Genomic DNA, 23,596 nt, shown 5'->3' with positions numbered 1-23,596 from the left:
GTGCACTTTACTGGGGATTGACAGTAAACCAAATAAGCCAATCATGGACATCAATTACACATACACTTTACATTGGGAGCACTTGCACTGCGACACGGATTGGCCGTGGCGCAGTGCCCTGAGCATCGAACACCAGCAAAACATCTGAGGCACATCAGCAAAAAAAGTGGAAGGGAGACTCACGCCAAGGTGCCAGGTCTAACACCAAGGTTTTGGCAAATCGTCTGGCACTCCTAGCTCCACTGCTGGTCACGCCGGAACAGGCAGGTTTCATCCCGAGCAGGAACCTAACATATAATATTCGCACAGTACTTGGCACTATGCAGCATGTAAAGCAGGATACGAAGGCAATTGCCGTGTTCCTTGACATGGAGAAGGCCTTTGACTCAGTGGAATGGCCTTTTATGCGGCAAGTGTTAATAAGAATGGGATTGGGATTGCCTTTCCTGCAAATGATAGGATCCCTGTACAATAAACCAAAGGCCAGGATACGTCTCGGAGATTTGGTCTCAGACTCCTTCCCCATATGCAGGGGGACCCGACAGGGATGCCCACTGTCCCCTCTGTTGTATGCCCTGGTGGCGGAGCTGCTAGCGTGTGCTCTGCGGGAATACCATGGCAACTAGGGCATAGGCTTTCCTTTATACAGGATAGGAGTCTCTATGAATGCGGACGACACCTTGCTTTTTGTTCGTGACCCAGAAAATAATTTATCGTAGATGCTCAGAGAGGTGGTACACTACGGCGCCCTCTCCGGTTTGAAGGTAAACTGGACCAAGTCGCTGGCCTTCCCCCTGACACCGGTAATGCAGAAATTTGACATGGAGTTCCCGCTACTATGGAGCACTGACTCGATCAGATATTTAGGTGTACGGTTACACACTGACTCTGAGATAGAGTTCAGTGAAAACTACGGGGTGGCTTTCAGCAAATTGGAAGATGATGTTGAGGTCTGATGCAGGCTCCCGCTTTCGCTCCTGGGTCGCATTTCGATTATGAAGATGGTGGTGCTCCCAAGAATGCTGTTTCTGTTTGCTAACCTCTCAATGATGTTGCCCCGGGTATTTTTTCGGAGACTGACACAACTCATGATTAAGCTAGCGTGGGCGGGTAAGCAGCCTAGGGCGCAGTGGAGAATTCTCTTGCTGCCATGCGCCCCAGACCTGGAGCTCTATTGCAGGGTGGCCCAGGCGTCGCATTTGCACCCTGGATGCATGGAGACTCGCTCATTCCCCATGTTCGCATGAAAAGATTATTTGAGGACCCACTACCCCTTCCGGCAACGATTTTTAGATCAACGGATCGAAGGACCGGGATTTTAGATTCTATCACAGCCACAAATCACATTGCCTCCTTCAGGGAGGGGCGCTGCTTTACACGCCCAAAATGCCGGTGGAATGGGCCCAATGGCTATCCCCCTGCAGAGAAAAAGGTGTGATAACTGCCCAACACAAGCTGTACATCAAGCTCGCGGGAGACCTCTTTCTGGAAGAGAAGGTTAAATCCTGGGATCAGGTTGCTGAGAGTGGGGGGGACTCCTTGCTTCTACACTTTCAGTATCAAAGAGTACGCAGAACCCTTCTGGAACAGCTTGGAGATGACTTTGAGGAACCTCCGGAGGTCCCTGAACTCACATATATAGTGAAGACTGAGACCCCTCATAAGCTGTTGACTAGTCTTTACAAAATAGCGATGTCCCATAGGGAACACCAGTAAGGTTGGTGTGGCAAAGAGACTTACAGATGACAATTGATGATGATATGTGGCGCTACTGTTGTGTAAACTCCAGGCGGATTTTTTTAAATGGCAAGCACAGACTGGTGCATTTCAAATTTATCAATAGAGTGTATTACACCCCTGAGCGGCTGCATAGATATGGTCTCCGCCTGACAGCCCAATGCGAGAGATGCAGCGAGCCCGAGGCGGATTTCCTGCACTTGGCGTGGCAGTGCCCGGGAGTACGGGCATACTGAGAGAACATCTTTACAGAATTGAGTAGGATAGTGGAGATAGAGCTGGTCCCGGACCCCGCTCTGGCGCTGTTGGGTCACTCTAGGAGGTTGCCCGGCGCTGTTCGCAGGCTGGTGGATATGGGAATGCTCATTGCCAAACGGGTGGTGGCCCTATGCTGGATGAGAGGGCCAACGCCCACATCAAACGCTGGGCACACGACATGCTATACTGTTGCACGCAATCCGAACACTATAGTGAGCTGCTCCCTCCCACGGGCCGTCCGAAGAACTTTTGGGGGTTGTATCAGACACATCTAAGTGGCAGGGGCGCGGAGGCTGGCTCTGAGGACATGTGCAGTGGCGGGGTGGAGGCGGTGCACTGCGGTGACACAAGATGATCCCTCAGTCAAGATGAGTGGGGTTAGATTTCACCATTGGGGAGCAAACGAAGTGCCCACTCTGGAGAAGGCATACCGCCACAGATACCCTTTTGAGAAGCCCGGGGGAGGATTAGGAGACTGAAGCTACTATGTACTAGACGTCCACTGGGGTTAGAGTGTGCACATTCGTGGTGTTCTTTCATGCACTTAGGGCTCGGGTGGGCTGCACATTCTACTGGGGGCAGAGTGTGGGGGTTGTAGGAGTAGTGTGTCCATTCGGGTAGTTTAGGTCTAGAAGTTTGTGGTGATCGCCACCTGCCCTCTGATGGAGTGTTGGCTTAATGGCTGTGTATACAACAAAGAAGGGCATGTGTATGGGAATGCTGAGGTGTTGAACCGTGTATGTTCTTTTGGGGGGGAGGGGGGTGATCAGATTGCTGTGATTATGTGCCTTAAAACCCAATAAAATGTTTAATAAAAAAACTAATTTAAAAAAAAACATTGGCTTTGCCAACCCTGCCTCTTCTCCATTACACCCACGATCACAGTTTGTATACATTTTTTTATACATTTATGTTAAAATCTAATAAGACAGAGGTGAGTATTCATTCAGGGAGCCTGGACATCTGAAAATATTATGAAAGTGGTGTATTTAAAGATTCAAGGATACAACAGGTTTACTCGCGGATTAATCGGGCGGCGATATAGAATGAAAGCTTTTCTATGACGAGGTCGGTGTTAGTCAGGAGATGCCCTCTAGGTTGATTGGCAGAGATTCCGTTCAAGGATAATAGCATGTCAGTTGACTTTCTTTTTGTCGATGGCTGTTGTCAATATGTTTTTCGGTGCAGCAGTCACAATGTATTTTAAATATTTCAAATGAGTTTCTATTGTTAGTAGGGGTGGGCATAGCTCGCATAATTTGCTGTAGCGTGATTATATGAAATGACAGTAAAAGTATGCACGATTACAGCAAAATGATGCGATATTACGCAAATTCGAGCTAGGAATATTGCCCAGAGGATGCATTTTGCGCCAAGAAAATGGTGCCAAGTGCCACAGTAGAACAAAACAAGCAACAGCCAGTAGCAGCTCGCATTCGCTAAATTTGATATAATTTGCATGCCAAATTACTCATAATTGCATTAACAGGCGTAATTCCTTAATTTTTGGTAATTTCATGTCAAGAGTATTTTAAAATTACTCCAGCGTAATTAAAATTTCGCCCAGGCCAAATTGATACCTTCTTAGCAAGTGTAACTAACAGAATGATTTTACTTGAAAGTGTACTTGTTTATTTATAGAAACTTTCTGTTACTGAAAATATGAATTAATATTTGACATTCCTCATAAATAACCAATAATTTGTTTTCTTTTTAGTTACTAGTAATTGTTTCAGGAGCAACAATGCTGAATGTGTTAATTAATGCAGCGAGTATGAGGAAGCTTATTCTACTTTTAGGTATGCCACAATATTCGCTTTGTGATTTAACGACTCTGAAAGTGTTAGTAAACCGAACTTATTCAAAGCCATAATTCAGACACATCGAAAATATGTGATTGATTTTCTTTAGACAATGTAAATACATGTATTAGCTGTTATATTTTCCTTACATTGACTTTACTTATATTAACAGTGCATGTTGTTGTACTTGTGACTTTTGTATAGTAATTGTGCTGCCTAAGGACTGCTTCAAATAACTAACAGCCTGATTCATGTACGGGCCGTTTTGCGTGGCCCTAATAGCGAATCATAGCGACTCGCTATTGAGGACACGCAAAACGGTATTCATGTAGGAATTGCTAAATAAATAGCGATTCCTACATGTTCTCTATTTGCGAGTAGAAAATTGCTACTCGCAAAAAAAGGAATAACTCCCCATTCATTCCTATGGGCCAAAAGGCCCATAGGAATGAATGGGGAGTATCCCTTATTTGCGAGTAGCAATTTACTACTCGCAAATAAGATAGTGATTTTAAGGGTGCCAGGGGTGTCCAAAGGACACCCTGTAGCACCCCTAAAATGCACATTTGAACAGGTGTTGCGCACACACATGTCCAAAGGACATGTGTGTGTGCAACATGCAACTTAGAAAAATGCTTTTAAAAGCATTTTTCTAAGTTTTTGCTTTTAAGTTTTTGTTTTTACTTTACTTATATTAACAGTGCATGTTGTTGTACTTGTGACTTTTGTATAGTAATTGTGCTGCCTAAGGACTGCTTCAAATAACCAACAGCCTGATTCATGTACGGGCCGTTTTGCGTGGCCCTAATAGCGAATCATAGCGACTCGCTATTGAGGACACGCAAAACGGTATTCATGTAGGAATTGCTAAATAAATAGCGATTCCTACATGTTCTCTATTTGCGAGTAGAAAATTGCTACTCGCAAAAAAAGGAATAACTCCCCATTCATTCCTATGGGCCAAAAGGCCCATAGGAATGAATGGGGAGTATCCCTTATTTGCGAGTAGCAATTTACTACTCGCAAATAAGATAGCGATTTTAAGGGTGCCAGGGGTGTCCAAAGGACACCCTGTAGCACCCCTAAAATGCACATTTGAACAGGTGTTGCGCGCACACATGTCCAAAGGACATGTGTGTGTGCAACATGCAACTTAGAAAAATGCTTTTAAAAGCATTTTTCTAAGTTTTTGCTATTTACCGAGAGGTCTGACCTCTCGGTAAATAGCGGCCCAAATTTACAAAATCGCAATTTTTGAAAGTGTCATGAATAGCATTTAAGGAATCTCTAATAGAGATTCCTTAAATGCTAATCCTCGCATATTAGCTAATTCTTCATTAGCGATTTTTGCATTTGGGATTGTGAATCCCAAATGCCAAAATTGCACTCGCAAAAGGCAAGATTCTGAGAATCTTGCCCTTTGCGAGTGGAATTTAGCTTCATGAATCAGGCTGTAAGAGGCTCCATGATTCAATCGTGGAAAGGAACTTGGCCTTGACTTTGTGATATCGTGTACCGTCCATCACTGACCATATTGGAATAGCGTTCATACTTCTGCACTTAATATTACTTCTGCTCTGTATTCCTTTCATTAGTGCTTTTCACCCTTTATGTTATGTTATGTTATGTTATGTTAAAGGTTTGTTTGAACGCTCGTACTATGTTAGATATATCCGGGGTACAAGCCGAGAGTACATATGGGTAGACGTCGTTTACCAATCTTTTCAGTGTGGACGCCACCCACCCTGCCAAGAAATTGGGCCCGATAGAAAAATGCTAAACGTGTCCCAGTGGAATTTCCAGACAGTGGAACACAGGTGTCTGCTTTCGTTACGAGCAGCAAAGTGCAGACGAAAAAAGTGGCTTATCAGATTCCAGCTGAGCTAAAGCAAAGGTCAAGGTGCCATTAGGCCTCCTTACGTTGGCGTATCCTGGCGGGGAGCTGTCTGGAGCTTCAAACCTAAATGCAAGGGAGGCGAAACAAATGTGCACAGCGTATCACTTCACAGGTGCTTATGACAGGCATGCGTTTGACTTTTTTCAGTCCCTGTATGTAAGAGATAAGCTTGCACTGTAAGAATGTCATATATGTTGGTCTGTCCCACTATTTACACAAATAACAATATGATTCCCATTATTTTGTTGTATGTCTTTTATAGCGTTATAGCACTACTCATCCCAATGCAGAATGTCAGAGCACTTACATCAAACGTGCACATTATACATTGACAATAAACCATATGTGTGTGAAGCAATGTCCTGGATGTGTTACTTAAGAAAGTGTGAGTTGCAGGGTGTAGGAGTCTCATGCTCGGAGATAATGCTCTTTAGAGATGCAGTATCCACCTGGTCCCCCAGCTGGTGGCCGGAAGAAATGGGCCAGGCACCTTCCCCCAAACCAACGGTCAAAAATCTGGGAGTCCTAATTAATAATAAACTCAACTTCAGTGAACACATAGCCACCACAAAACGCGCCTGCTTTCATGCACTGAGTCTCCTCCGTAGAGTCTTTCACTTCCTCCCCTCGTTCACCCGGAAAACTCTAGTTCATGCCCTGGTCCTCAGTCGCCTGGACTTTAGCAATGCCATGTTGATCGCGGCCAAGGAATCTGACCTGGATGGCCTTCAGGTGGTACAGAATACAGCGGCCCGCCTGGTAACCAGCTCTCCCTACTGCACCCCCTCCCTGCCTTTATTGCACAAACTCCACTGGTTACCAATCCGCTCAAGGATTAAATTTAAAATCTGCTGCCTGGTGTTTAAAAGTCTTAACCAACTAGGTCCCGCGTACCTCTCAAATAAACTGACTAGACACTCTCCCCTGCGGACTCTACGCTCTAGGGGGAAAGGTCTTCTCGTTGTCCCACGAATCAAACAATCCAGATTGGGAGGTAAATCATTCTCCAATCTGGCACCCCAATACTGGAACCAGCTCCCACTGGATATCCGCATCTGCACCAACTACCTGAGTTTCCAGAAAAATCTAAAGACTATACTCTTCTGCTAAAAACTGCTCAGATTCCTCACCGGCTGTATCTATAGCGCGGAGATACCCCATGTGGGGTGATTGAGGCGCTCTACAAATGACACAAATAAATAAATAAATACATTTTCCTCATAGCTCACTGTGCTGTATTGAAACGATACAATTTATGAACTGCAAGAAACAAAAGGGTCTTTGTGTTAAAAGCAGTAACCTGCTTACCTAGCTACATAGGATAAAAATGTGTCATCTGCATGTTACATGATGTGCTGTGCAGGAGACCTATCAACCCTCTATGCTACTTTGATTCCAAACTGGGACTAGAAAAAACACAGATCTCTCCAGTAAATATGTTAACCTCCAGAGTTATTTTACAATTATTATTCCCTGAGATTTAGTTGGCACACAAAGATTCTGCAGCAGGTACCTTAACCCCATAAGATATTTTAAAATGCAGATTTTATTTATTTTTATTTATTTATATAGCTCAAACATGATCCTAGCGGGTATCAGAGTGCTTTACAGGATTTAATGAGATAGAGAATATAAAGAACAACATTATTATCAACAGGGGACAAATTATGGTAGAAGCCTCAAAGAGAGACCAACACAGAGTCCAAGGCATACAAAAACACAGACTCTAAAAACAATAGACAAAAAAAAAGAAAAAGAACTTGCACCCAATTAATCCCTTCCCTGCTGCCGTCGGCCGTTGGCCGTCACGAGCACTACCACGCTGGTGCTGCAAACGGCCAACGGGCGACGCGGCCCCGCCCACTCCGCGGAACCTCCACACTACCGCAAAATAATGTTAAGCAAAATGTATTTACGGCCACATTTCCCGTTGGTGCCAATTTATTTGTTGCAGTGTTATAAAGAATACAGTTATGAATTAAGCCCCATTTTTGTCAGGGTTGCATCACTTTTTGGGCACAACCCGACTCAAAATCGTATCTGTTAAATATTATAATGCACTCAAATGTACGCATGATAGACCTGCTAAACATGTATACTGTTAAGATCTGATTCCACTTTTTGTGATGTCACTTCCTGTGAGGTAATGGGTTGTGATGCTGCTTCCTGTGGTGCCACGTGTGGTCGCTCGATGATGTCGATGTCATCGGCGATGATGTCATTTGCATACTGCCTAACTTGGTTATCCCCCTCACTTTTTCTGAGGATTTATGACCTTGAGTATACTTTATTCCTGTTTTTCCGATTTCCCTCTGTTAATTCCATCCAGAACTGTGCGTGCCATCTAACTATTAGTTCCCACTTGCACTGCAAACATTTTGAGTGCATCATTTAGCATTTGTGAAGTCATTTTGGGTTACCTGGGTTGTGAAATGTAATTTCTCTTACCTACACCAGAGCTTTCCGAATCTAATTTCCAGGCTTTGGTATGGCCCAATTCTAGACATTTCTATTACTTGATATATTGTCCATTTTCCCTTTTCAATCCAGTAGCTCCCCCATTTGTTGGTTTAGGTTACTGGTGGTGAGCACAGTCACTCCGGAACATCAAAACACACTGGAACAGGTGGCAGACATATCATTAAGATCAGTATATTTAGTAGCAGTTCTTTGACTGGCTGTATTTTTTATATTAAGTTAAAAACAAGTTGAAAGTTTAAAGCTTTTTTAGTAGCTAACAGTACAGGAGTCCAATCTATAGACATTTAGTATTTTTTTATGAACACATTTTTTGTGATTTTTTAAAGGAATACACCAGCATTGCATCATAGACCCATGAAAGTTGTGGATTACATATAAGACTCTGCACAACCCATCGGACAGATACCATTAAAATACAGTTTTGTGACAAATAGATAGTTCCCCAACGATCAACCCACCTCCCCCCAACCATTTCCCCCACACTTTGCGATATTTCTTGGGGCACCCACGTGCTTCATACATAACCTTCTCCTGCGTGGCACACCAGTCCACCCCAGCCCGCCATCTTCCGATAATAGGGGGCTCCGGACATTGCCAGGAAAAAAACAGAAAAACAGAAAACATCAAGAGGAATCTGCTTAATGACCTCATAGTCCTTCAGTCCTGCCCTCCTATTAGAACCCCTCCCTCTCCTCCAACTCCGCCACAACAAACATCCTCAAAACTTCAAATAAAAAATGAGGCAACCTGGTCCTCCTTCTACTCATACACTGAAGAAGATGTAGGCAAGATTCTTAACACCCTCAAGCCGGCCAATCATACCTCCGATCCTCTCCCAGCTAACGCAGTTAAAGATCTAACCCCTCTGATCCTTCCGCTCTGGACCAAGATCATCAACAGCTCTCTACATCAAGGCTGCATCCCTGACGTCCTCAAAATTGGTCAAGTCACACCCGTCCTAAAAAAACCCACAGCTGACCCGATGGACCTTAACAACTATCGCCCTATCTCGAACAGCCCTACCCTAGCCAAACTCTTGGAACAATGCGTTCTACAACAACTGACAAAACACATTGACCTCTCCGACCTCCTTGACAATCACCAATCTGGCTTCAGAGCAGGACATAGCACCGAAACAGCCATGACTCACATCATCGATGATGCATTACAAATACTCGACCAGAATGGATCATGCCTACTCATCTTGCTAGATCTATCCTCCGCCTTTGATACGGTCAAACATGAGAACCTGATTGAACTACTAAACCTCAGAATGGGTCTTTCAGGCCCAGTGGTCAATTGGTTTACCTCCTTTCTTCAAAACCGGACCCAAAAATTCAAGGTCAATAACTCCTTTTCCAAACCTATACCAGTTACTCTTGGAGTTCAACAAGGATCCGCACTCTCCCCTACACTATTCAATCTTTTCATGGAGCCTCTTACTATCCTGCTGCAAGCATCCAACGTCCAATTTCACATGTATGCAGATGATACACAACTCTATCTGAAGATTCATACCCCTGAAGATGTCAAACTACTCAATCAAACGCTATTGAACGCCCAAACATGGCTAGCTGAGAACCATCTCAAGCCTAATGCACTCAAAACTGAATTCCTACTCAATGCTCCACCCTCCAAAATCCCCCTCTCCAGGATTCGTTCAAACACCTCACAGCATTCAACATGCAACCAACAATCATTGACTCAGCTAAATCTCTGGGTATTACCCTTGATGGCAACCTCAACATGCAGAAACACATTGCCAACGCAACAAAAGGAGCAAATTTCCAGATTAATATTTAAAGGAAACTTAAACCCTTCCTACCAAAAAACGACTTCAAGACGGCAGTTCAAGCCCTAGTTATCCCCAGGATCGAATACGAAAGTGTCTCTCTGTGCGGTCTCCCCAAAGTTACAACAGCACCACTTAGAGCCACCATCAACTCGGCAGCCAGGCTCATCACGGGCTCCAAAAAAATATCCCACATCTCCCCTGACCTAAAAGCATTGAACTGGCTACCATGGGAACCCAGAATTCACCTAAAAATAGCATGCTTGACCCACAAAGCCATTCACCATAAAGCACCCAGCTATCTCTCTCGTAAACTGTCTATCTCTGGAGGCAAGAGATCCACAAGAAGTGCAGAAAACCTATTACTGAAACCATCCAGATTTAATAAGGTGAAAATGTACAAACGCTCCTTCTCAGGGATGGCTCCTAGGATTTGGAACGCACTACCCCCTGAAACCAGACTTACCAAATATACTGCAATGTTCAAAAAGGAAGTAAAGGCGATTCTCATGGAAAAATACACATGAGCTCCATTGAAGGTCTTGTCTTATATAGATGCAAACAGACAACCTACATGATACTCGGCTCTCTTGGCCCGCACCTTTATCTGTATCCTATTTGGCTCAACGTAGGATTCAGTTTTGATCTACCTCTCTTGTTTGTTGTATTTATGCACAATATGTACACACATATTTGTATTTCGTATTACGTTGTATAACTTTCATTGCTTGACTTATATGGATATTTTTTATTGTGTTGTATAATTTTTTCACTGCTTGTAAAGCGCTCTGATACCCGCAAGGGTCTGGTTCGCGCTCTATAAAACTTTCAAAATAAATAAATAAATGTCCCTCCTAGCGACCACCGATGCTGTAGTCAGAAATACTTTCTCGTTCCTAGACCCGTCAAACCCATCAGTAATACCCAGGAGTGTGTGTTTAGGGTCGTGGGGGACCACCCACCCCAAGATTTGAGTAAGCTCTTCCTCTATTTCCTTCCAGAACCGCGCCAGGTTGGGACAGGCCCATACCATGTGAAGGAAGTCCGTTGGGTTGTGACCGCATCTAGTACAGGCTGGGGTCGGACTAAACCCAGCTGGATGGAGGAGCGCTGGGGTGAGATAAGATGCATGTAAATAGTAGAGCTGGACCAGGCGCAGCCTAGCGGATGTGGTGACTGTTCTTGGGACCCCCATTGAACCAGTTGACAGGCTGTATTAATGAGTGAGGGAGTTCCTATGATTTGCACAAGAACAAAGAAGTGGACTGGTAAGTATTGTTGAACATATTAAACAGTGAACACATACTGTCATTATTAAACCACTGAGATTTGGACCCTGGAGCTATACATTTCAAAACGCATCATTAAATTATTAATCGAATCTTGACCCCAGAAAGGGCTAGGCTTTCCAGTGTCTATTTTTGATTGCCTTAACTTTCCATCACATATGAAACATGTTAATAATAGCTGAACTTTTCAAAAAGTCACTATACTTAAATAGATAGGAGGTGGGTTTTCAGGGAAGTGAAAAAAATTGTAACGCTTGTTTTCAATTAAGAAAACAAATGTTTGTGTGCCAGCGGTTGCTAAGGAGAATCCAAGTAGAAAGTTGATACATAGAACACCACTGTGGAAAACTGAAAATTTTGCTAAAGCAACCATTGAGGAATCGGTAATATGTGTGTGGCTATCGAGCAGTGTTTTGGTTGACAACCTGGTCTAGATCCCATTGCAATTATCTAGATATAACATGATGGATGCAAGAATCCTGCTAGGTCCCTAAAAGAGAAGTATGAGAATTGGAGGCCCTTAAAGGTAGTAAAAATCTGCTGAGACCGATACCTCTAGAAAACCCGTATGTTAGTTTCCTATGCACCTGGCATGCCATTGAGTTGTTTACAAGCCCTACCTCCATGGGAAACTGGGCTGACCTACGCATATGGAAAGAAGTGGAGACCTCTTTAAGGAAAGTGCATGTTTAGGATATGAATTAATGAGCAAACACGATTTGCTGGGAATTTCCTGCAATATGGGTTTGATAGCGGCATTGAAAGACAAATAGAAGGCAGGGACTAGCGAACCACCGACACAGCGTGGACTCCAAACAACATACACTACTTCAGGAGGCAGTTGTATGGCAATAACACATTTAAACTGTGAGTGAAAGTGAAATCCTTTTATTGTTCGATTACTTAAAATCATTACAATATACTAACAGTATAAAATAATTGTTTAAAAACAAAACAGTTACATTCCCTACTTGTTCCTACAACCTAGTGGAGCATTAAAAGAAAAACCCTAAAAACAGTATCACATTCTAGATAAACAGTATGAGTGCAAAGTGCATTATTTTTTAAGTGGGAAGTATGTCCGCAGCTCCCATACTTCCGGGCCGACTGTTTTCCTTATGAGGCTCTATTTTCGCAGACAGTGCGGCTCGAATTAGTTCTAAGAATTTCCCCAGCCGTGCTACTGTCTGGGTTGAGATCGAAGAAAAGCACAAGTCCGAGACTTCGCTACATCGTGTGAGGCCGTGAGCTCTGCAGATAGGGGTGACCAAACAAAGCCTCTCACTAGCTAACTTTGGACAACAGCACAATAAATGGAGACAGGATTCCTGATGGTAGTTGCAAAGTCTACATGCAGCTAACTTCTCCGGACGAGCCCAGCTTTGGTTAAAATCCACAATGGGCAAAGCGAGTAGCCTCATGTAAGTGATCTTTTTAGGAGTTTGAACTGATAGTGCTTGCTCAAGATAAGGCTGTGGTTTTCCCACTATATAGGAGGCGTCTAATGAAGAGAGACTTAGATGATAATGTAAACTTTCCAGGTCTTTTGCGTATGAAATATTCTTGACCTGTCTGTTCACCGCTCTTTTCCATGCAGCTATTGGGATGTTTAAGTTGTCAAGGTTTTGCACCTCTATTTCTAGCAACTTTGTGGCCTCTGTCAATTGCACATGCCAAGAAGAACCACATTCTTCAAAGATTGTTTTAATTTGCGCTTTCAAGGCTGTTGCTGGAGCTCGCAGGGTACTAATATAGTATTTTATGGTGTTGCCAAGACAGGAAATGTCTGGGCGAATTAGACCCAGCTCCAGCCTTACTCTGGCTCTTCTTGCCTGTCGAGAGATGAATAATACTTTCTTGTATACAGAGATTTGGTAGCTCATGAAAATGTTAGTGAGGGTGCCAGGAAAGATTTAATGGGCGTAGTTGACTGAGGGCACTACTTTTGCTTTTACTACTTTCAGAATGGGTTCAGTGGAATGGCTGTGTAGTCTTCGGTTGAGACTTCTCAAGCTACAGATGATTCCGGCCCCTTTGTTTCTTAGATATTTCAAGTGAGCTGATGGTTTTGCCCCTTCCGTTAGCCTGAGACCCAAATAGTTATAGCTTTTACAAGTTCTGATTTGCAAGTCACCTAGGTGCCATTGAGCTGTCTTCTTTCGGTGTTATTTCCCAAAGATAAGGATCTTGGTCTTCTCCTGGTTTACCAGTAGATTATTCTTTTGATTGAATCTGTGTAGCGCTTCTAAGGCTTTCTGTAGACCTGACCTTGTATGGTCCAAGATTACAAGGTCGTCCGCATATTAGAGGATTTGAAGCCGCTCATTCCCCAACTTTGGTATAACTATGTTTTCGCCCTCCAGGACTTGACCCAAGTCGGAGGTGTAGATGTTAAAAAGTAAAGGGGCAAGGACGCACCCTTGTTTGAGACCATTATTAGTTGGGACCTTGGTTGTTATCGAAGGTTGGCTTGTTTTAATGCGCACCCCGGTCCCTTCATATAGAGCAGTTATCGCCTTTAACAACTTTTGAGGCATGCCCCAGTTGGTGAGTTTTCTCCATAGCTTGCCACGATCCCCTCGGTGAAATGCTGCACTATAATCTACGAAGCAGCAAAACAAATGGGGTTGAGAGGGCTGCGTCGTGTGTCAGGACAGATGACCCAGTGCTAAGATGTTGTCTATAGTAGAGCATTGAGGTCTGCTGGAACCGGAGGTCTCTGGTTGGCACAGGTATGCACTTGTGACAAGCAGGGACTCTCAGCTCCACGTCAGGGCAAGGGAACTACTCCTTCGAATAACCCCTGCTCACCCTCTAGGTAGTGTGGCGCGAGCAGACAAGGCTAATCCTCAGGGCGATAGTAAGTTAAGCATTTATGATCACACACAGTAAACCCACTGACCCACCACAAATGGACACCAGTCGTGTAGTTGTATCAAAAATATGTATACTTTATATAAAAGATAGATTCAAGCAGGATTATCACAAGACCATGTAACCTTTAGAGATTCGAGGCCACCAGATTATAATAGGAAAGATTTAGTCTTTGAATGTTCGTTATTCAGCAAGGTACGATGACAGGGAAATAAGAACGTTGCGGACCCTGGATCCGATGTGAACTCGGGACGGAGTTCAAGTGTACCTTGCTTGTGGAAGTCTGAGGCGTTTCAGGCGTGGCTGGTGAGGGCGGACTCCGAACGAGGCCGACGGTTCTCCAGAAGATCTCTCCGGCTCAGGTCCCCCTCGAGGTGCGAGGTGGAGGAGCAGGACTGTGGAGGGTTGCGGCGATCCGAGGTCGATGTAGCTCACGGGGCGAGGCGCCGTTCAGGCCTGCGGGGCGTACTACTTCTTAGCACGCCAGTTCGTACTCGTGGATCTGTGAGGGGCGTCTCATTCTATGGCAGACGAGTGTCACACCAGGCCTCCGGTACCACGGTACGGGGAGGCCTTTCTTGAGGTGCGGCAGCACGGGTCTTGGTATGCAGGAGGGCAAAGCGAGACAGTCGGGTACCTTGCGACGTACGGACCGTCTGAAGCTATGGAATGCGCTCCGTGCAGATTCCGGCGGGAGAAGATTAGAGGTGCACAACGCGCTCCGTTAGCGGCGAGGTGGCAGGAGAGCAGGCGGCCCGGCACTGAAGCGGACAGCGACTCAGGGATGAGCGGGCTCTCTACGGCGGGGCGACCAGGCTCCGAGCTGTCAAGACCTGGGAGGGGGCGAAGGCACCCGAGTCACAACTCCGGCGAGGGAATAAGAACTAAGGCCCAACAGCAGACGGGCACAAGCAGATAGAGCCCAATGGTCCTGGGGTTCCGTTCAGGGGGCAAGCTCTTGATCAAGTCCTTGGAGATCGTTTCAGGCACAAGTCTACAAAGTCCTTTCTGGTCCTTTCCTCTCCGTTCTCAGCAAGGCACCACTGCAGGCCAGTCTTACAGGATTCAGACCGGTTTCCGTCCTTCAGCTTCTCTTGGTCCTTCTAGTCAGGCAGAGGTTTGTCGTGGTCAAAACTGGATCTGATTTGTAAGGAGCGGAGCTCCTAAATTTATACCGTGATTCTTTTGTCTTTGCAGGCCAGGGGGCCTGAGCCTAGTTCAACCCGGTTCTGGAGTACTCTGTTTACAGGAGGCTGCCGTCTTCTTTCAGAGTGCGGGCAGAGACATCAGACGCTCCGCAGGAGGTGGAGCCAGCATTGTGGTGGTGGAGCACAACCCTACTCAGACTCAAGGACTACTCCTCTCACCCATCCTAGTGTAAGCACCCTATTCACCACCTGGGGGGTCCAACTGTCCCCGGGAACCTCCCAGCCCTGTCACTCACACAAACCCAGACAACAGATACACATCCTGGCAGAGGCGGGCTAAATAGTTAGGCGCGCAAAGGCTATCTTTCTAAAAGTAGCATTTGCAAACCCAGGATATTAAAATAAACCTTACTAAAGGAAGTATTTTATTATTCTGAGTTCAGGCATACTAAACTCGACATGCTACCGTGTTCCCTGAGTCTGCCGGGAATATAGCGTGTAATCGTTCCGACAGCTCATCTTGGCCTAAGAGAACCGGTAGCCCTTCCATAGTGAAGAACGAAAAGGGGGGTAATTCACTATGAGGACATGCCATACTCCAGGCTTGTCCTACCTTACGCTTCAATGCACCCTGCCCGTAGGCCTACCATAAGGGCGACTGATATGGAGGTTTAGGGAAGGTTCAGGGACTGGCAAGTGTGGGCACTTGCGCAGTCAGCGTGACAGTACGGGACTGTATGCGGGGTCTGCAATGGCAGACCCGAGTCATGTCTTACGAGGCCGCTTCTGTGGATGGCGCAACCAGCGCTGCAGGCCCACTAGCGGCATTTGTATCTACAAGCCCCGGCACTCCTCGTGCACTTTACTGGGGACTGACAGTAAACCAAATAAGCCAATCGTGGAAATCAATTACACATATACTTTACATCGGGAGCACTTGCACTGCGGCACGGATTGGCCATGGCGCAGTGCCCTGAGCATCGAACACCAGCAAAACATCTGAGGCACATCAGCAAAAAGTGGAAGGGAGACTCACGCCAAGGTGCCAGGTCTAAAACGTGTCCCCTCCAACTGAAATGTGGGGAGAACTACCCTTGCCCAGGGAGTTCCTCATCACTAAGGCGGAAAAACCTTGACAGACCGTCAGCATTGGCGTGGTCTATGCCAGGGCGGTGTTCCACCGTAAAGTCCATACTCTGTAGAGAAATGGACCACCTCAACAGTTTCGGGTTCTTACCCCTCATTTGCATCAACCATCTGAGGGGCCTGTGGTCCGTCTGAACTCGGAAGTGAGACCCAAACAAGTAGGGTCTTAGCTTCTTCAGGGCCCAGACCACAGCAAAAGCTTCTCGCTCAATCGCACTCCACTTCTGTTCCCGTGGAAGTAACCTCCGACTGATGAAGGCCATAGGGTGATCCCAGCCCTCCTCAGTCGTCTGTGAGAGGACAGCCCCAATCCCATGCTCTGAAGCGTCTGCCTGCACTAAGAACTCTCTGGAGAAATCAGGAGCCAGGAGCACGGGCGCAGTGCACGTGGCCATTTTCAGGGTGTCGAATGCTACCTGACAGGCGTCAGTCCAGATCACTTTCCGGGGCTGCTTCTTCGAAGTCAGCTCGGTCAAGGGGGCAACGATGGTGCCATATCCCTTGACGAACCTCCTGTAATACCCGGTGAGTCCAAGGAAGGCCCTCACCTCCGTTTGGGTCTTGGGGGCTTCCCAACTCAGAATGGTTTGAATTTTGGGGTGAAGAGGCACCACCTGGCCGCTCCCAACTTGGTGTCCCAAATACACCACCGAACCCTGCCCGATCTGACACTTGCTTGCCTTGATCGTGAGGCCTGCCTTGCGCAGAGCCGCCAACACTTCCCACAGGTGTCGCAAGTGTTCATTCACACATACTGCTGAACACTGCGATGTCGTACAGGTAGGCGGCACTGAACGCGTCCAGTCCAACCAACACCTGGTTGACCAACCTCTGGAGGGTGGCAAGGGTGTTTTTCATCCCGAAGGGCATAACCCGGAATTAGTAGTGCCCATCTGGGGTTGAAAACGCTGACCTCTCCTTGGCCCCGTCAGTTAAGGCGATCTGCCAGTACCCAGACGTTAAGTCAAACGTACTGAGGTACCGGGCAGCCCCTAACCGATCGATGAGCTCATCAGCTCTGGGGATGGGGTGCGCGTCAGTCTTCGTGACCGAATTGAGTCCTCGATAGTCCACACAGAACCGTAGTTCGGGTGTGGCTCCCGGCGTCGCAGCCTTCGGGACCAAGACCACTGGGCTGGCCCAAGGACTGCTGGAGGACTCAATCACCCCAAGAGCAAACATCTTCGCAACTTCCTCTTTGATGCAGGCTCGTACCCTGTCAGTCACACGGTAAGCCTTGTGCTCCACCGGCAAGCTGTCTCCCGTGTCCACATCATGGACGCACCAATCTGTGACACCCATAACCAGGGAGAACAAGTCAGAAAATTGCCCCAGCAGCTGGCGGCAATCACTCTGCTGCTCAGGGGTCAGGGAGGGTGAGAGGTTAACTCCATCCGCTGACCCGTCTCGCTCGGAGGCCACCAAGAGGTCCGGAAGAGGCTCGGTCTCCTCCTCCATTCCGTCATCGGTTGCCAACAGCATGCCCACTTCGGACCTCTCCAAGTGGGGCTTAAGGCGGTTAACATGTAGGACCCTCAAAGGGTTACTGGGAGTTTCCAAGTTCACCAGGTAGGTGACAGGACTCTTGCGCTCCACAACCTCAAATGGACCCGTCCACTTATCCTGAAGTGCACAAGGCTCCACTGGGGCCAATACCCACACCTTTTGTCCAGGTTGAAGCTCCACCAGAGTGGCATTCTGGTCGTACCACCGCTTCATCTCCTCCTGGCTGGCTTCGAGGTTTGCCTCAGCAAGTTTCCTGAATTGACTGGTCTGGTTTCGGAAGCCCAGCATGTAGCTATATACATTCTGGGGAGGTTTCCTGGGAGATTGCTCCCAGCCTTCCCGCACCAGACTCAGAGGTCCTCGGACTGAACCCGAGCTACTTCTGTGGCACCTCTCGGTACGCAAACAGTAGGCATGTCAAGAGGATGTCCCACTTACGCCTCATTGGTCCTTCTAGGCCCATGATCATGCCTTTCAAGGTTCGGTTGAATCTTTCAACCAACCCGTTTCCTTGGGGATGGTAAGGGGTGGTAAACTTGTACGTTACACCACACTCTTGCCAAAGGGATTTCATATATTTCGATATAAAGTTGGTACCTCTGTCAGACACCACCTCTAGAGGGAATCCTACTCGAGAGAAAATTCCCATCAGCGCTCGTCCCACCACGGGGGCCGTCACTGTCCTCAGAGGGATGGCTTCAGGGTACCGGGTGGCATGGTCCACCAAGACCAGGATGAACCTGTTGCCCATGGCTGTCTTGGGGTCCAGAGGCCCCACAATGTCAATTCCCACTCGTTGGAATGTGGTACTGACGACGGGGAATGGTTGGAGGGGAGCCTTATTCTTCCCTCCACACTTACCACTGGCTTGGCAAGTCGGGCATGTCCTACAGTGAGCATCTAAGCTCCTGTACATTTGGGGCCAGTAAAAGTGGGTGACAAGCCTGTCATAGGTCTTGTCCATCCCCAGATGTCCTGCTAACGGCACATCGTGGGCCAAACCCAGTAGGAAGGCTCTGAACTTCTGGGGTACCACCAGCACACGGGCTGACCCAGGTTCAGCAGCCTTAGGCTCTGAATACAGGAGATCGTTCTCCCAGTAGACCAATTGTTTCCCAGACTGAACACCATTGGCCTGGTCTGCAGCCTGCTGCCGCATCCCTACGAGAGAAGGGCACTCTCTCTGCTCCTTGCAGAATTCCTCCCTGGAGGGACCCCCTTCCTGCTGCCAATGGGTCAGCTCAGTCAGGTCTCCCAGTTCGGCGATCTGTTCCCCGGTAGGCTCCAGGGCATCACCCTTGAGGTCTGCTTCCCCCTGGGCCGTGGGAACTTCGGGAGCAGGCTGTCCACGCCCCCTGCGCCTTCTCTCTAAGGCCAGTTCCTGGGCCTTTCCTTCAGGCTCCAGGATTTCTTCGACACCCCTTCTGGCTGCCATGAACCGTGTGGTCACGCACGCCCAGTCAGGTAGACCCACCATCCGCAGATGAGTCGTTTACTCCACCTTTCCCCAAGGGGAGTTCTCCAAATAGTTCCCTAGCAGACAATCTACAGGCATGGAGGTCCTCACAGCGACTTGCAGAGTACCAGAGACCCCCCCACTCAAAGGGAACCTGAGCCATCGGACATTGGCTCTCAGAATTGTCAGCGTTGACAACCCTACAGTAGGCGTGCGGTACTACCTGCTCCTGAGACACCAGGTGCTGCCTCACTGCAGTCACACTGGCTCCTGTATCTCGAAAAGCCTCCGCCTTCTTACCGTTGATGGTCACTACCTGCGCATATTTTTTAGTGTTACTGGGCAGGTAGTTTTCGGGGACCATCTCACTGTCTCGTAGCGAGACCAGGATCATCTGAATGGGATCCCCACCCATTTGGACGGCTACTTCCTTTCCAAAGTTAACATTAGCTAGTTGCCGGGGGGGAGCACCAGTGGGTGCGGGTTTTATAAATAAGCGACACTTAGGGTCAGAGGCAACATGACCCAGGTCGCCAAACCTAAAACAGGTGATGGGCCCTCTTTGAACAGGTTTACCTGTCGGGGCCCCGGTTGATTTCGGGGTTGGAGGGGGCTGAGAACCTTTCCCTTGGTTCCCTTGGGGATTACTTTGGGGGCCTTTGTGGAACCCTTTCTGTTTTCGCCTGTCCCCCCCACTCTTCTGCTGGAGACCCTGCCCTCCTTTGGCTGAGTCTCCCACTGGACCTTTGTGGACCCTGGTGCTGAGCCAGCGGTCCGCTTCCTCGGCAAGCTTCATCGGGTTGGACAGCTTGCTATCGATCAGGTGCTGGCGTAACTCAGGAAAAGAATTATCCGAGAAGTGCTCCCATGCCATCAAATCAAGCAGCCCATGAAAATCAGTTACTTTACTGCCCTTCACCCAACCATCCAGCGCTCTGCAGAAAAAGGTCACATACTCCACATACGTACCCCCTTGAATCTTCACACACTTCCTAAACCGCTGTCGGTACATTTCAGGAGTAACCCAAATCGATTCATCAGGGCATCTTTCATGTGCGGGTAGGAGTTGGACTCTTCAGAAGGAAGATCTAGCAGGGTATCCCGCCCCTCAGTCAGGAACCGTCCCCACAACCCCGCTCCCCAGTCTTTCTCAGGGACCCGGTGGGAGGACATGGCTACCTCGTAGGCCCAGAACCACTGCCCTATGTCATCCCCCTTAAAATACTCCTTCACCACATCCTTCGGTTCGTAGACCCTTGACTCTACCTGGGCTGGCGTTGTGCTGCCACCAGGAGCTGCGTCCAAGCTCTTTGCTTTCAGCTCCAATTCTTTTAGGCGTATCTCATGCTCCAGCTGGAGCCGTTTATCTTCCATTGCCATCTGCCCTTTTAATCTGGCCATCTATACTTCATGCGCGCTGGTTGCGGCCCTGTCCGCCAGCTCTTCTGATGACAGGCCCTCCGGCACCTCAACAAGACTCTCCGGTGGATCCACTACCACCCGATTTTCTGGCTCTCTCGACTCTTTCCAAGCTGTTAGTGCCTTGATGCGCTGGGCTCTGGTTTTGCAGCCCGCTTGGGAGACTCGGAACTTCTCGCACAGGGTTTTCAACTGATCAAGCTTCAACTGCTCAAGCCCTTCCCAGTCAACTTCGTCGAATCCAGAGATTACAGAGGGTGCTCTCACGGGGAGTGAACCAGGCATGGTTTAGAGATTGGAGATCTCTCGGCAAGGACGTAATCTGTGGCTCGTTATTTGGTCTGCTCTCACTACGTGGTGATCAGTAATTCACTGTATATAAATCATAAATGCAAATCCGAAATCCTCACCGCTGGTACCAATGTTGGAACCGGAGGTCTCTGGTTGGCACACACAGGTATGCACTTGTGACAAGCAGGGACCCTCAGCTCCACGTCAGGGCAAGGGAACTACTCCTTCGAATAACCCCTGCTCACCCTCTAGGTAGTGTGGCGCGAGCAGACAAGGCTAATCCTCAGGGCGATAGTAAGTTAAGCATTTATGATCTCACACACAGTAAACCCACTGACCCACCACAAATGGACACCAGTCGTGTAGTTGTATCAAAAATATGTATACTTTATAAAAAAGATAGATTCAAGCAGGATTATCACAAGACCATGTAACGTTTAGCGATTAGAGGCCACCAGATTATAATAGGAAAGATTTAGTCTTTGAATGTTCGTTATTCAGCAAGGTATGATGACAGGGAAATAAGAACATTGCGGACCCTGGATCCGATGTGAACTCGGGACCGAGTTCAAGTGTACCTTGCTTGTGGAAGTCCGAGGCATTTCAGGCGTGGCTGGTGAGGGCGGACTCCGAACGAGGCCGACGGTTCTCCAGAAGATCTCTCCGGCTCAGGTCCCCCTCGAGGTGCGAGGTGGAGGAGCAGGACTGTGGAGGGTTGCGGCGATCCGAGGTCGATGCAGCTCACGGGGCGAGGCGCCGTTCAGGCCTGCGGGGCGTACTACTTCTTAGCACGCCAGTTCGTACTCGTGGATCTGTGAGGGGCGTCACGTTCTATGGCAGACGAGTGCCACACCAGGCCTCCGGTACCACGGTACGGGGAGGCCTTTCTTGAGGTGCGGCACGGGTCTTGGTATGTAGAAGGGCAAAAGGAGACAGTCGGGTACGTTGCGACGTACGGACCGTCCGAGGCTATGGAATGCGCTCCGTGCAGATTCCGGCGGGAGAAGATGAGAGGTGCACAACGCGCTCCGTTAGCGGCGAGGTGGCAGGAGAGCGGGCGGCCGGCACTGAAGCAGAGAGCGACTCAGGGATGAGCGGGCTCTCTACGGCGGGGCGACCAGGCTCCGAGCTGTCAAGACCTGGGAGGGGGCGAAGGCACCCGAGTCACAACTCCGGCGAGGGAATAAGAACTAAGGCCCAACAGCAGACGGGCACAAGCAGATAGAGCCCAATGGTCCTGGGGTTCCGTTCAGGGGGCAAGCTCTCGATCAAGCCCTTGGAGATCGTTTCAGGCACAAGTCTACAAAGTCCTTTCTGGTCCTTTCCTCTCCGTTCTCAGCAAGGCACCACTGCAGGCCAGTCTTACAGGATTCAGACCGGTTTCCGTCCTTCAGCTTCTTTTGGTCCTTCTAGTCAGGCAGAGGTTCGTCGTGGTCAAAACTGGATCTGATTTGTAAGGAGCGGAGCTCCTATATTTATACCGTGATTCTTTTGTCTTTGCAGGCCAGGGGGCCTGAGCCTAGTTCAATCCGGTTCTGGAGTACTCTGTTTAGAGGAGGCTGCCGTCTTCTTTCAGAGTGCGGGCAGAGACATCAGACGCTCCGCAGGAGGTGGAGACAGCATTGTGGTGGTGGAGCACAACCCTACTCAGAGTCAAGGACTACTCCGCCCACCCATCCTGGTGTAAGCACCCTATTCACCACCTGGGGAGCCCCAACTGTCCCCGGGAACCTCCCAGCCCTGTCACTCACACAAACCCAGACAACAGATACACATCCTGGCAGAGACGGGCTAAATAGTTAGGCGCGCAAAGGCTATCTTTCTAAAAGTAGCATTTGCAAACCCAGGATATTAAAATAAATCTTACTAAAGGAAGTATTTTATTATTCTGAATTCAGGCATACTAAACTCGACATGCTACCGTGTTCCCTGAGTCTGCCAGGACTATAGCGTGTAATAGTTCCGGCAGCTCATCTTGGCCTAAGAGAACCGGTAGTCCTTCCATAGTAAAGAACGAAAAGGGCGGTAATTCACTATGAGGACATGCCATACTCCAGGCTTGTCCTTCCTTACGCTTCAATGCACCCTGCCCGTAGGCCTACCATAAGGGCGACTGATATGGAGGTTTAGGGAAGGTTCAGGGACTGGCAAGTGTGGGCACTTGCGCAGTCAGCGTGACAGTACGGGACTGTACGCGGGGTCTGCAATGGCGGACCCGAGTCATGTCTTACGAGGCCGCTTCTGTGGGTGGCGCAACCAGCGCTGCAGGCCCACTAGCGACATTTGTATCTACAAGCCCCGGCACTCCTCGTGCACTTTACTGGGGACTGACAGTAAACCAAATAAGCCAATCGTGGAAATAAATTACACATATACTTTATATTGGGAGCACTTGCACTGCGGCACGGATTGGCCGTGGCGCAGTGCCCTGAGCATCGAACACCAGCAAAACATCTGAGGCACATCAGCAAAAAGTGGAAGGGAGACTCACGCCAAGGTG

The 23,596-nt window shown here is 48.1% G+C and overlaps 1 protein-coding gene across 2 annotated transcripts in view; it reads left to right on the top strand.

The window, feature by feature from the left end:
* The window catches only part of LOC144823936 (sperm-specific sodium:proton exchanger-like), an 8,804,346-nt gene that overhangs the window by 3,538,497 nt on the left and 5,242,253 nt on the right, over window positions 1–23,596 (top strand). For both annotated transcript variants that reach the window (XM_078682870.1, XM_078682871.1), the window contains one exon: window positions 3,713–3,794. In XM_078682870.1, coding sequence (XP_078538996.1) covers window positions 3,713–3,794 — 82 coding nt within the window. The remainder of the gene's footprint in view (window positions 1–3,712; window positions 3,795–23,596) is intronic.

This window comes from Lissotriton helveticus, chromosome 3_1 (genome assembly GCF_964261635.1).
Source record: "Lissotriton helveticus chromosome 3_1, aLisHel1.1, whole genome shotgun sequence".
Lineage (NCBI taxonomy): Eukaryota > Metazoa > Chordata > Amphibia > Caudata > Salamandridae > Lissotriton > Lissotriton helveticus.
This window is presented reverse-complemented; position numbering and strand designations above follow the sequence as displayed.